This window comes from Tetrao urogallus (genome assembly GCF_951394365.1).
Source record: "Tetrao urogallus genome assembly, chromosome: Z".
NCBI classification, from domain to species: Eukaryota; Metazoa; Chordata; class Aves; order Galliformes; family Phasianidae; genus Tetrao; species Tetrao urogallus.
This window is the reverse complement of record NC_136816.1, coordinates 31,410,771-31,425,133: the sequence shown is the minus strand read 5'-3', so window position 1 is coordinate 31,425,133 and position 14,363 is coordinate 31,410,771. Positions and strand designations below refer to the sequence as shown.

At 35.4% G+C, this 14,363-nt stretch overlaps 1 protein-coding gene across 1 annotated transcript in view; it reads left to right on the top strand.

Moving 5' to 3' along the window:
* The window catches only part of PCGF3 (polycomb group ring finger 3), a gene marked incomplete at both ends in the record, with an annotated part of 31,019 nt that extends 17,479 nt beyond the window's left edge, over positions 1-13,540 (top strand). The window contains 7 exons of the mRNA XM_079548390.1: positions 4,815-4,911; positions 6,842-6,897; positions 8,008-8,118; positions 8,582-8,670; positions 9,851-9,988; positions 11,585-11,665; positions 13,493-13,540. Coding sequence (XP_079404516.1) covers positions 4,815-4,911; positions 6,842-6,897; positions 8,008-8,118; positions 8,582-8,670; positions 9,851-9,988; positions 11,585-11,665; positions 13,493-13,540 — 620 coding nt within the window. The remainder of the gene's footprint in view (positions 1-4,814; positions 4,912-6,841; positions 6,898-8,007; positions 8,119-8,581; positions 8,671-9,850; positions 9,989-11,584; positions 11,666-13,492) is intronic.
* Positions 13,541-14,363: the final 823 nt, after the last annotated feature.

Genomic DNA, 14,363 nt, shown 5'->3' with positions numbered 1-14,363 from the left:
TGCAGCTTCAGTTGTTTCAAAGCAGTCGTGAAATACTGGTTCTCCAGGAGTTCCGCTAAGGAAAGATACTGGGTTGACAATATTAGTTACAATTATTTCTACATCATCCTGCTGTACCAGGATGGCCTGGTATTTCAGGAACCTTTGGAGTGAGAGCCAGTGCTCTCTTTTTACCTACAATACAGCAGACACTGTATGAGTTATTATTCTTTGGTGTTATTCTTTGGCCTAGCATAACTTCACTGGCTTCTTGAATATTGAGTACCAGTGCAGCCACCGCCTTCAAACACCCCGGCCATTCCTCACTCACTTCATCAAGCTGTCTGGAGAAGTGTGCCACTGCCCTTTGATAGGGTCCATGGCTCTGAGCAAGAACTCCCAGGGCTATTCCTTGTTTTTTATGCAAGAACAGCCAGAAGGGATTAGTCATGTCTGGTAGCCTCAAAGCAGGGGGCCTTCATGAGTTCTTCTTTCAGCTGGGGAATGCCCTCCTTGCTTCCCATTTCATATAATATTTTGGCTTTACCAACAGTCCATAGCTGTGTATCCACAGTCAGCACCATCCTGTCATTCCTGGGAACGTACAGAGTTCCTTGGCAGGTTGTGACTCGGGTTTGGCAGATGGCTTCTTTCCTGACAGTCCTTAAGGTTCAAAGTCCAGCTGTAATCTCATATCCCAAATACATCACTTGCTATGGAGTTATTTGTGCTTTCTGTTGAGAAACTTGATAATCATTTAAACCAAGAAATTCAGCAAACTCACAATCCATTGCACACAGTCCTTTTTTGTTTCTGTGACATCCACGTACTGCAGTAAAGTTATGCCTTGGGATGGAGGAACCCAATCTCAGGTTCATGAATTGACCAGCTCTCAAAAATCATTGAGCTGTTCTCACAACCCTGGGTAACACTGTCCAGGTTAACTGAGCCTTTTCTCCCTGTATTGGGGTTTTCCTATTCAAAGGCAAATAACCTTAGACTTCCTTTGGCCAAAGCAGGCAGAAAGGGCATCCCTCAAATCCAGAAGGTAAACTTCACCTACTCATTCCTAAACTTGGTTAATAAAGTGGATGGATTTGCCACCACTGAGTGTATGCATTCAATTGTTCTGTTACTTGCCCTCAAATCTTGTACCCACATTCCTAAGCGTATCTTATTCAAGATTTCTGTAACTTTTGGGTCTACAGTCTTGTTTTTCCCAGTTTGTGTTAAAGCCAGACTTCAGTCAGTTAATAGCGTTTGATCCTTAGCTCCAGTGTTATTTAATTTCTTGCCAGAATACCTTGGCATGTACAAGAATTCATGTATTCCTACTTGTTTTCTCAGCCTATATTTAGTTGATCCCAAAAAGTAAGCCTTTTCTTACTGGGCATTAGCTCCTACTACTGTTACAAAATCATTTATGGGTGGTAAGAGGCACTCGTATCCACCAAAAGATAAACCTATTTATCCTGCTCCCCTAGCTGCAATTTAACCAGTGAATCTGCTAGGGTAAACTTCCCAGGTTCCCACCCTTTGGCTTTGCAACCAGAGACGATTCCCTCTTTCTCCACAGTTTGCACACTGCTTTCATTCCAGTGAAGTGGAGCCCTCCCTGGGCTCTTCCAGCCCCCCCGTCTCTCTGAGTGGATCTCTGGGTCCTACAGCCTTGCTCTAGTGCCACAACAGTAGCAGCTGCTGTTATTCCGAGTTTCCTTACTATCTCTGTTTCTCAATCTGCCATCCCTTATTTTCTAACAAGCTCTACATTCTTGCTTCTGTAAACTATCTCTAACTATTCCGCTTCACCCCCCTTATTCTCAGTCACTGTGAAGCCTTCTTGCCTTTTTACTTCCATTTATGGGGCCCTTCTCACCTTTCACTCAAAGATATCTTTATATTGCAACATTTTAGCAAAAGTATTTTTTGAGCTGTGTTCAGAACCAACACATTTATGTAAGCTGGGCCCTCTCTTTGTCTGCTTGTATCTGCTAAAAGCTTAGAACATCACTGGTTTTGTTTGTGTAGACCTGTATTAGTCTATTTAATAGTACTTGCCATGCAACTTCAGAAACCATTTTAAAATGCATCTGTCATAGTATATTACTCTGATGAAACCGGTATGTTGATTGAATAGCTTCACTGTCTTAAGCTTTTTTGGAAGAGAATTAACTGTTTAATTGTTATGGCTTCATCTCCACTGAAAGTTTTTGTTTAACTTGTTTTATTTACCACCTAAAATTTGCTAGAAGGGTTAAGTAATCTCAGCTAAGATTATATTTTCCATTGTATTTCGTTTCTAAGTTATGCTTATCAGTTTTAATAAGTTTATTGTTTCTGTCACACTTCCATGCCATTCTTTTTATTCTTATGTCCCTTCTGCTAATGCTTCATATCGTAATTTCCACAGTGTGCTTCCTGGAGTGCGAGGAGACAATTAGATCCTTAAGCTTGGCTTCTACTTAACTTTTTTCTTAACTACTGCTATTAACAGGATTACATATGAAAACAGTATTGTACAAAGTCACTGGATCTAAGTGGCTGACTTAGATCTACAGATTCCTTTTCTGTTCTTTCACAAGTACAAACAACCCTTTCTCTCTGTTGACATAATCTAAGGTGTTTCTCACATTCATTTATGAAGTAAGTCTTTACTAATCCATAATATTTTCTCCAAAAGCAAGGGAACACCACTTGCTTTTTATTTTTTCACCCATTCTGTGGTTTTTGGTGCCCTTATCTTATCTGTTTTTATTTTCAGAATACTACCTCCAAGTGTGTCCAGTAGCACTGGATTTTTTTTTTTTTTTTTTGGATGGGAAGCACAGCTTTGTATAGAAAAAAGCAAAACAAAAAACATTTTCTACAAGTTGGCGCTATTTATGTTGTGTATATTAATACTAATGATACACACTCCTGAGAAAGCATCCTTGCAGAATCTACCCTGAAAGTGCCTTGCCTGTTGAGATAATGAATTCTCCACTGAATTATAATTTTCTTTCTGCTTCTACTCATAACTATGCAGTTACCTCCTTATTCTTCATATCCCTCTCCTCAGACATTCATAGACTTTTCGGCAGTAAAGGGAATACTGGAAACCTGCGGTGAGAATCTTCTTGATGGAAAACACACTTTTTCACTTCCTTTTATGCTTCATTTCTCTTCTCTATCTCTAGATTGTTAGTGACAGGCAGGCCTCTAAATGAGTAGGTAAAACATTCAGTAGTAGAAATTCATTATTAAATCTTTACTAGTGTAACTCTGTCTCTTAGTCAGAGTTCTAGGTTGTCAGATATATGTAAGTCTTTATAAACTTTAATATTTTCAATTTGATATTCATTGACGTTATGTGTAAACGATATTTTGAAATGAGAAACAGAAGGTAGTATTCTGTGAGTTCATGAGGATGGTGAACAACAGCTGTTTGTTGAACTAGATATAGAATGGGAATTGTCAAGAAGAGTGAAGCTACACAAATAAATAATCAACTTCCCTATTCCTTTCCTTGTGCATGTTCTTGGGTATGCTTAACTGTGAAAGCAAGAAAATATACTCATTTTTTTTTATTTAGTTGTTGTGGGTGGACTAATAAGCCTATCAGAATATAGGCTGACTTACTCTGAGTTCTGTTTAGTAGGAATTGATGTATGCTTCTTCCAGACTGGAAGATTGATTGAAATAGGAAAGCAGAACTGCTGTTGTGGCATTCCGCTGCCACATATTGCTATGCAAGGTCTATGCTTTGTGTTCAAAACTATGAGTCTTGACATGACCATAACTTCTACCAGCTGTGGTACTGTCACTATGAATGTGTAAATACAATATAAAGTACAAAGTCCTTATGCCTGCTTTGGTGCTGTGTAATTTTCTCGATATTACCAGCTGTTTATTGAAATGTACCATCATCCTGTCTGAGAGCTAGATGGCACTGTAGTTACAGAAATACTTCTACATTGTGTAATGAGTGCATTAATACCAAAATTAAATAAACTGGTGTTGCCTGAGAGAAAAGTAATTTCCTTTTTTTTTTCCTTAACATATAAAGTTGGAGTTGTATTTAGAACTTCAAGTGAGTCAGGAAATCACGTATTGGTGTATATTACCAATATTGTTTCTTAATAAATAGTTTATTTTGAACCAGGTGCAGATGAGCATGCATATGTAGCTGGAAAACGTTTCAGTGGCATCCATCTCTATAACGTAGCACTGCTTTAGCAGTCTTCACCTACTCTTTTTATGAATACTTAAGATCTGTCCCCATTTAATTATTTTTCTGAGAGAAATTTAACTGTCACGTACTCTGTGAAAGTTAGAAATGAAGTAACCACCGGATATCCAGTTTTGGAGCTTCCTATTCTTGAAAAAGGAAAAAAAAGAAAAAAATACTACTTAAAATAATTTCTGTGTCCTAGTTTCATTTCCACACATGCCTTATTTCTGTATGCAGCCATGGTTAAAGCAAATTGGCTTAGTGCCTTAATGGCATACAGTGCCTGTAATATCATTTGTGTAAACTGGATGCTGCAAGCTGACCTGATAGAAATAGCTGTTCTAGTAAGTTCCAAAATTGGATTGTGTGTTGTGTGCTGTATTAGGCAGACTCTGTCTATGTAAAGGTGCTTTGATTCTAAGCGCAACACTTCCCTGTATCTAGAGCCTATGTGAAAAATGTTGAAAACTGCGTTCTGCGTGGTTAGACATGACTGTATGATGGAAAAAATTGCTCTTATGTATATTTCAGTAAGAAGCATTTTGCAATGATATAAAAACAGGCTTTTCTGTTTTTCACTATGCTTGTTTTATTTCTTTTTAATTATGAATGTCCTTTTTATCAGTCTGTAGAAGCTGCCTGGTGAAATATTTGGAAGAAAACAACACCTGTCCAACATGTAGAATTGTTATACATCAGAGCCACCCTTTGCAGTATATTGGGTAAGTGAGAAAACAGAAATGCAACTAGTTTCTCTCTAGATTGTTTTAAACTCTTTAATACAGGACAGCTTTCTCCTGAAATGTCTTATGTGCTGATCAGCAGGCAATAAATTTAAATGTAAGTTTGAATTGAAATTTTATGAGGAGATGCAAGATCAGACTTTCCTATGAATTTTCAACTCCTTGACATCTGTTAGGATTTTCAAGGCTTAAGAACATGCAAACTATGCACTTTCCTGTTTAATTTTTGAGCAAGTTTTAATGGATCATAGAAGATACATAAATGAAACATGTATAAAAATAATATTTTTACTAAATCAGCAAAACTATTTTTAGTGTCTGATACATGTATAGTATGATAGAATATGATATGTATGTTTCAGGTATTATCTGCGTATGCTTTGAATGCACAAGTAGATGCCAATAGGAAGGAAGGAATTTATGTGGCTCAAGACAACATCTTCATCTACTGTAAAGCTACAGGAATACAATACCTTGGCTTAGAACTTTGTTTTCAGAGCCAAAAGGGGCTGGGAAGCAGAGCATCAAATTGAGAAAATATAGAAAGGAATTCACAAGTTATTTATGGTCACAGAATACTTTAAAGGAAGTATTCTACCTGTAATGGTCATAAAGTACTACCCCTTTGAGACTAAAATAGTCTGCCTAGCCTACTTTTGTCTTATTTATTTATTTATGGAATAAATAATCGTTAGTCAAAAGTTTCACTGTATGTGTTAGAACATGAATTCTTCACTTGTGTTCATCTCCCTTGTCTGAAGAACCTATAAACCAAATGTGTTTTCTCTTTTACAATTCTTAATGATGTTAAATGCTCACTTCTGACGTTGAGATGATGGTAGGTTCACTCATTTCTGTTGAAATATTTTTGGAGAAATTGCCAAAACATCCATGTGGTGCCAAGCCAGTATAAATGGGATTGCTATTGCTTGAAATTATATGAATTTTAGGATTAATGATATTTTGGTTCTCCATGTAGTCCTACTTCAAGAGATACATAATCATCCATAACACTCTTCGAATTGTTACCATTTCTGTAATTGTTCACTGATCTCCACTGCTGTGAAGTGCGCGTCAGGTGATGAGAAACCCGAGACTACTCTTGTAAGCCCGTTGTCTTATTTAAGTCAGATCCAGGATTTCATATTGCAAGGTCTACTGAGGTAATGACCTTGCAGCAGCTGAGACAGATACTTAGATTGTTTCTGATTTTATTTATGGATTAGAATTTAGGATAGTACTGTATTTCTTTCAGACTGTGACTTATTTTAGACTAACGTAGAAATTGCAGGTAAATAGTAAGTAAATTATGATTTAAAACAGAGATTTATATTTGTGAACTTGCTACTGAGGTTTAGAATTTCAACCAGTCCTGGCATGTTGAGTTTCTAACGTTTCTTTCATTTGAGGCATATTATCTTTATGGGCTTCATAGATAAAAGCATGGCTTAAGAGCAAAATCAAATTTTCTTTATGTTGTTGTCTTCTTTCTTTTGTGTGTGTGTGTTATTTTCTTTCATTTTTGTTAAGGCTGGTAGGGATAATGCAGGAAGGTGAGGGATGAATCTGTAGATACAGAAAACATACTACCTGTGATTCTTTTCTACTAAAAATGTGTTTACCTTAAAGTTTATGGGAATTTTGAGATTACTGGTGCTGTGTGCCTGACCGCTGAAGGGAACAGCCTAATTCTTCCTCTTACTTTTATGGGCCTTCTATCTTAGTCGACTTTCATCTCAGTTCCTTTCTAACTACTCTCATCTCTTATTTTATGTAAAGCTTGAGAATTGAAATTCTTTTTTAACAGACTTAGAGCTTTTAAATCATTTTAGCACTGAGACTTGTTTAGCACATATGTTTTGAAACAAGATAGTTGAGTTACTGATTCTGTTTTTTTCCCCCTTGATAGTCATGACAGAACAATGCAAGATATAGTTTACAAACTTGTGCCAGGCCTCCAAGAAGGTAAGTTGTAGTATGATTCTTTTTTTAGACACAGTTTTGCACATACTTCTGTAACAGTTAAAAAACAAACAAGCAAAAAAAAAACCGACAACGAAATAAAAAATCTCACAGTTTCAAGTGACGAAGTACAGAAGGGAGGGGAAATTGAGGAGAAATATACAGCATAAAATTTGTTCTTTCATTAGTTCTATTTCTTGTGATTGATTTGGTTTCATATCTGTACTAGCAGTAATTTTGTTGAGAAAAAGAAAAATGCAAGATGGGATATTTAATCAAAAAGTACTAAACCACAGCTATTACTAAACCACAACATTAGTTCAGCTTTTACATATTGGCACAATGCAGCTGCTGTTTTTTTTTTTCTTTGTAAACTGTGGACATAGACCTATTATGCCAGATTTCCAGAATTCTCAGAGGTAGAATGTAATGCTGGACTGATTTTAGTTTCAGTGAAGTTTTCCTCTACTGAGCGAGTCCTTCCTCAACAGGTGGCTTTTAGTTTGTATTTATAATAATTCTCTTAATAGTAATGATAGTAATAATAATAATAATAATAATAATAATAATAATAATAATCCTCTTTGAGAGTGGATCTGTTCAAATAAACAAGTACTTTATAGTAACTATCCTATGATATCTTTGTCACAACATTTTGTCACTTATTTACGTCACAACTTTCATTTAAATAGAATATCTTAATTCACTTATGATGAAGAGTGGATTTCTCAGATATTGATAAGCAAGCTTAAATAGATTATATGAAAATTATTTCTAGTATATTGAAAATCAGAACAGTAAATAAAAATTCAAAAATAATAGTTTGACTAAAATGTTGTGGGAGGGATTCAGAATAAGGCACAGTACTTAAAATCATCTCATTTTAATAAGAATGTTACCATAGTAGCTATTCAGATGACTAGTATTCTGACTCTGGCAAATAAGGTCAGCCATGACTTGATGCAGTAACAAAGATAGAAGATTAAGTGGTGACAACATCACTACTTGTTGGCAGTCTTGTTCCACTTGAATCAGAACAGGTAGAACACGCGAATCGGAAACACTGTATTAGAACTTCATTACAGTGGTTAATATTTACAATTTTTTAAACAGCGGAAATGAAAAAGCAAAGGGAATTTTATCACAAACTGGGCATGGAAGTTCCAGGAGACATCAAAGGGGAGACATGTTCTGCAAAGCAGCATCTGGATTCTCATCGAAATGGTAAATGTTTTTATTTATTCTTTCTTGGGTAGAGTGCTGCTCATAACTGTCAAACAGGTCTGCCAGAGGTATGTGTCCAGTTGGTTTTTAAGGATTGCTTCATCATGCTGTACAACAGAGTGCACGTAGGCTGGTTTTGCTTCTTATTTGTTCATGTAACCTTTATTTTTAGCTTCTCCTTCACTCTTGGTGAAGGCGATCTCCAGAATAGTACCCGCATGGGGACTCAGTGAAACTTCTGCAACAACAACTCCTGCACTGCTAGCAGCTGGACTGAACGCTATGCTGTATACTTGTTCTGCTCTTTTATGTGTGGGTCTGTTGGCAGCTTGTGTTGCTAAACAAAATAATTACTGTCTGGGAAGTCATTCTGTATTGCAGTCATGAACTCTGCTGTTTGAATCATGTTAACATGAGAATCTCCTGACAAGTGATATCCCACATATCTGCTTTCTTACCTAAGGTGAAACTAAAACAGATGAAAATTCAAACAAAGAAACTTCAGAGGAAAAACAGGAAGAAGATAATGACTACCACCGAAGTGATGAACAGGTGGGCTCATAGGTCTTGTTTTATTTTTATCAGGAGGTTTTAGATTTAGGGCCTTGTTAAATTATTAAGGAAAAAACTGTTTCAGGCTTTTTTTTTTTTTTTTTTTTTTTTTTTTTTTTTTTTTTTTGTTCACTGCCAAAAACAAGATGCATTGTTGCACCATGATTTCATGTAAGTATGATTTACTTACTGGGATATAGCAGGAACGGATAATATTTTAAAGGCACTGGTATTTCTGTCATTTTACTGAATTTCAAACTGTTTATTGGCTTTCAGATTAATACAGATTCAGCTTATTTGGGTCCCTTTATGAATGGGTGTCTCAGTGTTATTCTGATACACCGAACTGAATGTGTGTTAATAATTATGAATAAAACTTTGTTCTTTTTTTCTGAACAGTGATAGTTCTATGCCATCAAAACAGTATGAAAGCTGGAAAGTCCACCATCAAGTTGTAAATACAGTGCACATTTGAAATTGAAATCTCTTGCTAGGATATACCAGCTATGCCTTTTATATTTTTCTCATATGTCTCCAGTGTAAATTTAACTTGGATTAATTTTCAAGTATAAAACAAGAGAACTTCCAAAGGGATTGTATTTAACACTAGATCCTTTTTGCACGTAAAGTGAATCATCACAGAGCTTAAACTAAATAACAAATTGATGGATGAGAAAAATGAGAATTGAAGCATAGAAATGGAATAAACTTTATTTTGATGCCCATCCTTAGAATTTTATAAGTATGTTACATCATTTTTGTCCATTCTTTTAAAATTTGCTATTTTCTTTTAAATTTACATTAAAATTCTCTAGAATTAGCAATTGCATTAAGAGCAAGGAGTTACAGAAGAAACAATTGTTAAGAATTGAAAACAATTTTCTTATTATATATCAGACTCTTTTTAGATGTAGGGTCCTCGTGAGTTTTTGGTAGCCTGTGAATTTGCACTGACACATACTTTTTCCATCATTAAGAGAAGAATTTTTAGTCAAGCGTGCTTATCGCTAAATGACAAGTTCTTAGGAAATGTTTTCTTTAATTGGACTACATGCATTTCACTTTAAGGAATATTAGTATTTTTCACTTCATTGTATTAATGTGAATTGCTTATGGAATACATAATGAGGAGTGCAGTCACTTCTTGCACCCAGCTCTGACTGCTTGCTTTTTCCTGAAGGTAAGCATCTGCTTGGAATGCAACAGCAGCAAACTGCGTGGATTAAAACGAAAATGGATTCGCTGTTCAGCACAAGCAACAGTCCTGCATCTAAAGAAGTTCATTGCCAAAAAACTAAACCTTTCTTCTTTTAATGAGGTAATATTTTAATCTTCAAATATAATTCTGTGCATAAAAAGTTCTATGGAGAAGTGTGGGATCATTCTTTTTCAAAGCATCATCTTATTTTACTTCCTGAAAGTAGCAGCAAACGCAGTGTCTTAAATTGTATTCTATATAGTCATTTTTGTAAGCTAAGGAGGTGAATTTCAACAAGTTATTTTTCTACAAATATAATATTTTTTTCACTTTCAGTTTAGGATTTATGGTCTTATTTCCTGTAGATTTTCCTTCTTCCATTACCTCTTTATCCTAAATACTACAGTTAAAATGTAGCTTGGATTTATAAAGGATTTGCCTATTAGTTTGCAGTGCATCTTTTCATGTCCATCCTTGGGCCGAATGGCTTTGTTATGATCTTCTACATGCACTTGAAACAGACTTTTCAAGGAGCTTTATTTCATACATTATATTCAGGTGCATATATGGCTGTTTCATAAACATGGCCCTTGCAGAGGTTTCACATTCATTGCAGGGGACAGTCAGTAACAAATAATTAAGCACTACTGATGTTGACTGTGCTGTCGATGAAGTCGCTACCCAAAGTATTATATCCTTCCTTTCCAAGGGAATACTTGGAATCACATGAAGAACTTACGGTGAACTGTACCAAAAGAAATACAATTTTTCACACTTCTCCCATTTCAGATTCCAAATTAACACTTACAACAAACATGTAATGCAGCTTCTGTTGACTACTTCTTTTGGTCTTGCTCACAGACTCTTTTCATCTCAATCATTTGCTTTCTAGTCTGGAGTGTCAAAATCTTTCTATTCAAACTTCTCAGCAGCTGGTTTGTATCCTTACTGTTCTTGTATTCCACCTTCTCTGATTTCACACCACTCTATTTTAGTGCCGAAACTTACCTAGGCTTCCTGAAACAAAACTGGAACATCTTCTTTCTTGTCCTCATCTGGTTAGTAAGCTGTTGAATTGTGGCTGGAGCCCAACAAGAGCATCACTGTTTGAAAAGGGGGTCTTTTTTCCCCTTTAAATCAGACATTTTTTTAAAGACAGAGCTTTGATTTTGTGTGTAAGACCCCCTGCCCCATGCCAGTAGTCTCTGGTGTAACAGCCTACTATCATTCCTAAGGAAGAAACAAACTGTAACAGGTACTGTTTATTCTTCTGCCACCTCTCCTACTTTCTTATAGGATATATAAGTTGTGGTGCAGTTAGTGTATTAGTGCCAGGAAATTGATTTGTGTTAGCAAGTGTTAAGTTTTAGGCATTTGCTTACTGCAAGTTATTCAAGGTCTGAGTTATCACTAGATTTTTAGAATGCCCAATAAAATGATGTAAAGCTTTTGGGAAGAGGGCATTAGCACTGCTTGCGAAGGTAAATCAAAGTTAAGTCCAGTTCATGCAGAGTATTAGAGGTAGGTACAGCACTTCTATGTTGAGAAAAGACATTGTTTTCTTTTTTTAAACTACCTTTGTCTGCAGAGCAACTGCAGGATGAATAGTTCCATAGTCTTTGGAGAAAATAAATCATGCCTAAAATTTGTAGTATTGTTTGAAACATATTTCACAGATTGTGTCTCAACACATTGATGTCTTCTTTGTATTGTCAGCTGGACATATTATGCAATGAAGAGATTCTTGGCAAGGACCACACGCTCAAGTTTGTAGTTGTTACAAGATGGAGATTTAAGGTATGACATCGTGATTTCAAATAAATCATAAAATGTCTAGATTAAGAATGTTTTTAAAATATGTGGCTCTCAGATTAAGAATGTTTTTAAAATATGTGGCTCTCACGGTTACAAAGCAATAACTGCAAACTCATAGCTATCTAATGCAGCATTTTCAAACAGTAAATATTAAATTTGATTAAATATAACAAACAAGGGAAGATGGTATGTTGCATCAGCTGTCAAACTGTGATCAACTCTGGCAAATTAATTGGAAGCTACAAGAAAGTATTAATTTTAGCTGTGATAGGTGAAACTGATTATACTCTGTGTAGGTGGGGAAAGGAACTGTGATGCAGGAAAGGCAGAAATTTTCAAAACGGTTCTTTCCTATAGCTGAACAGGACAACTTTATTTCTCAGGGAGAAAGAGTAATTGCATTGCTTGCCTGCCTTAGTTAAGAAGAATTTCAACAGTGTTTAGTAGGCATAAACATGGCATGTTAAATGTGTTTGAGTACATCTTTAACTTACTGATTGTGTTTCTCTGAATAACCCCTTTGCAACTAAATAATAAAGTGGAACATTTAATATAAGTGTTAGTTATCACATTAATCGTAGCATCTCAAGTGAAACATGTAAGAATGAATTGCAAAGTTGGGCACTTATGAGTTGTCACACTTACAGATTCACTGTATGTATATTTGATGCTCTTTGAAATAAGAGGTGGAATAGTGGACAACAAACACAACCCAAGCTTACAGTGTATACTGAGATAGAACCACCTAGTGGCTGTGGATGACTGTCTGAAAGATGTGCAGGTGGGAGTAGGAAAGTGTCTCCTTCTCTGTGTGTAGTAAAACAGTTTCTTTTCTACATATAGCTGCATAGTAGATACAGATAGAAGGCAGAGGTCAGACTCTGATTTGCAGAGAGGTCACAATTAGAATCCTACTAGAATTTGTTCTAGAATAGAATGATCAAGAGGTTTGAAAATGCAGTAATATCTCAGTAACAATACTGTGGTTATTTGGGATAGCAAAGTCAGATTAATCACAAAGTATTTAAGAAAGCCTTTACAGTTCTGTGTGATTAGAGATTGATGGGTGATGCCTCAAGTTCGGTGTAGGTTACTGGGGATAACACTGTGCTGAACTTTAAACAATGACAAATTGTAAGCTAACTGAATTTGCGAGGATTTAAATCCTAATGTAAGAAAAAAATGCTGGGAATTTTTATGAAAAATAAATAATTGAACAGGAGCATCAAATTGATCTACTATTCATAGTTATCATGGAGATTTCTGTACTTTTGAATCAAATGGAAAAGGCAACTGTGTATTGACATCTTAAATGAAAGAGGTGGAGAGTGTAAGATGAAACTCATAGAGGCTCTGGAACAAATGGAAGTGATTCTTTGCAGGGTGAGCTACTCCTTCATGCGACGTGCTATAAATGTTAGAAGTTTACAAGTTTTTTTACAAGTTACAAGAAAAAGAAACAGTGGATATATTCATAGAAGAGGAATTGAACTATTAAATATATGAAGTACTGTGTACTCTTATACTGAATTCTAGGCATTTACATTTCTCACTTAGTAGGTTTCCTGAGTTAAACAGTCTTGATAGAACTGGTCATAAGGTGAACTATTCCTGACAAAAGGGAACGGATTCTCCATTTGATTTGAGTTTCACAGATTAAATTCCTTCTTGTCTTGATACAATTTTGACTGATCAGACAGCTATTCTGATAGTTTGTTTAAGCCTTGGTTTATGAAACAAAAGTTTTATCTACTGGAAAGATGAATTCTGGCTTTGTTTCTTAACCTAGCCTATATTTCTATCTTGCAGAAAGCACCTCTACTGCTACATTACAGACCCAAAATGGACTTGCTGTAAGAGAACTTTATTGTCCTTCTGGACAGAGCTTTTTGCAGAGACTATCATCTGGCACCTTCTTAGTGCATCACTAATCACATGATATGAATCAGACAAATAATTTTGGAAGACTGTAGTGCTTTCATAGCTGACTGTCCTTCTGAATATTTCTCCTGGGGATGTGTTATCTGGATTTCTGGACAGAAAATATTTATACTTATTTTATATGAAAGAAATCAAAACTCAACAAGACACTACCAGCACTAGGTTTACAGATATTGAAAACACTTCACAGTTCCATGTAGCTCAGCCTGACTCATCTCTTACAGTTACACAGAAATAAGTTAGAATGTTGTGGAGTGATTTTAAAAATGTTGCTTTTGACACCAAGTTGCATTTAGTTACTTTTCACATTCTGAATATTTAAAAATATATTTTTGCAAAGTGTTCTTGTCTTATATAGTATGCCTGATTGCATTGGCTTTAATCAAGTTCTGTAGGTCATTGAACATAACTAATGATATAGTGACTGGTGATATTTATTATGCTGCATTGAAAACTTTTGAAAATCTGGGAAAACAATAGGTTTATTTGTTGGTTTTATCCAGTTGTTGCTCTCTCTCAGTTTCTGTTTTAGTAAAGTTTTAATGCCCTTTTTGCATGGTGATTTGGTAAGATTAATTGTAATCTCTGCAGCTGATTTTAATGTGCCCTGATATTTTGCTGTGGCATATATTGCACCACATAATGATAAATACTCAAAAGTGCTAGATTTATGAACTTTAAATATATATATATATATATATATATATATATATATAAACATTTCTTATGTAGCTATGGC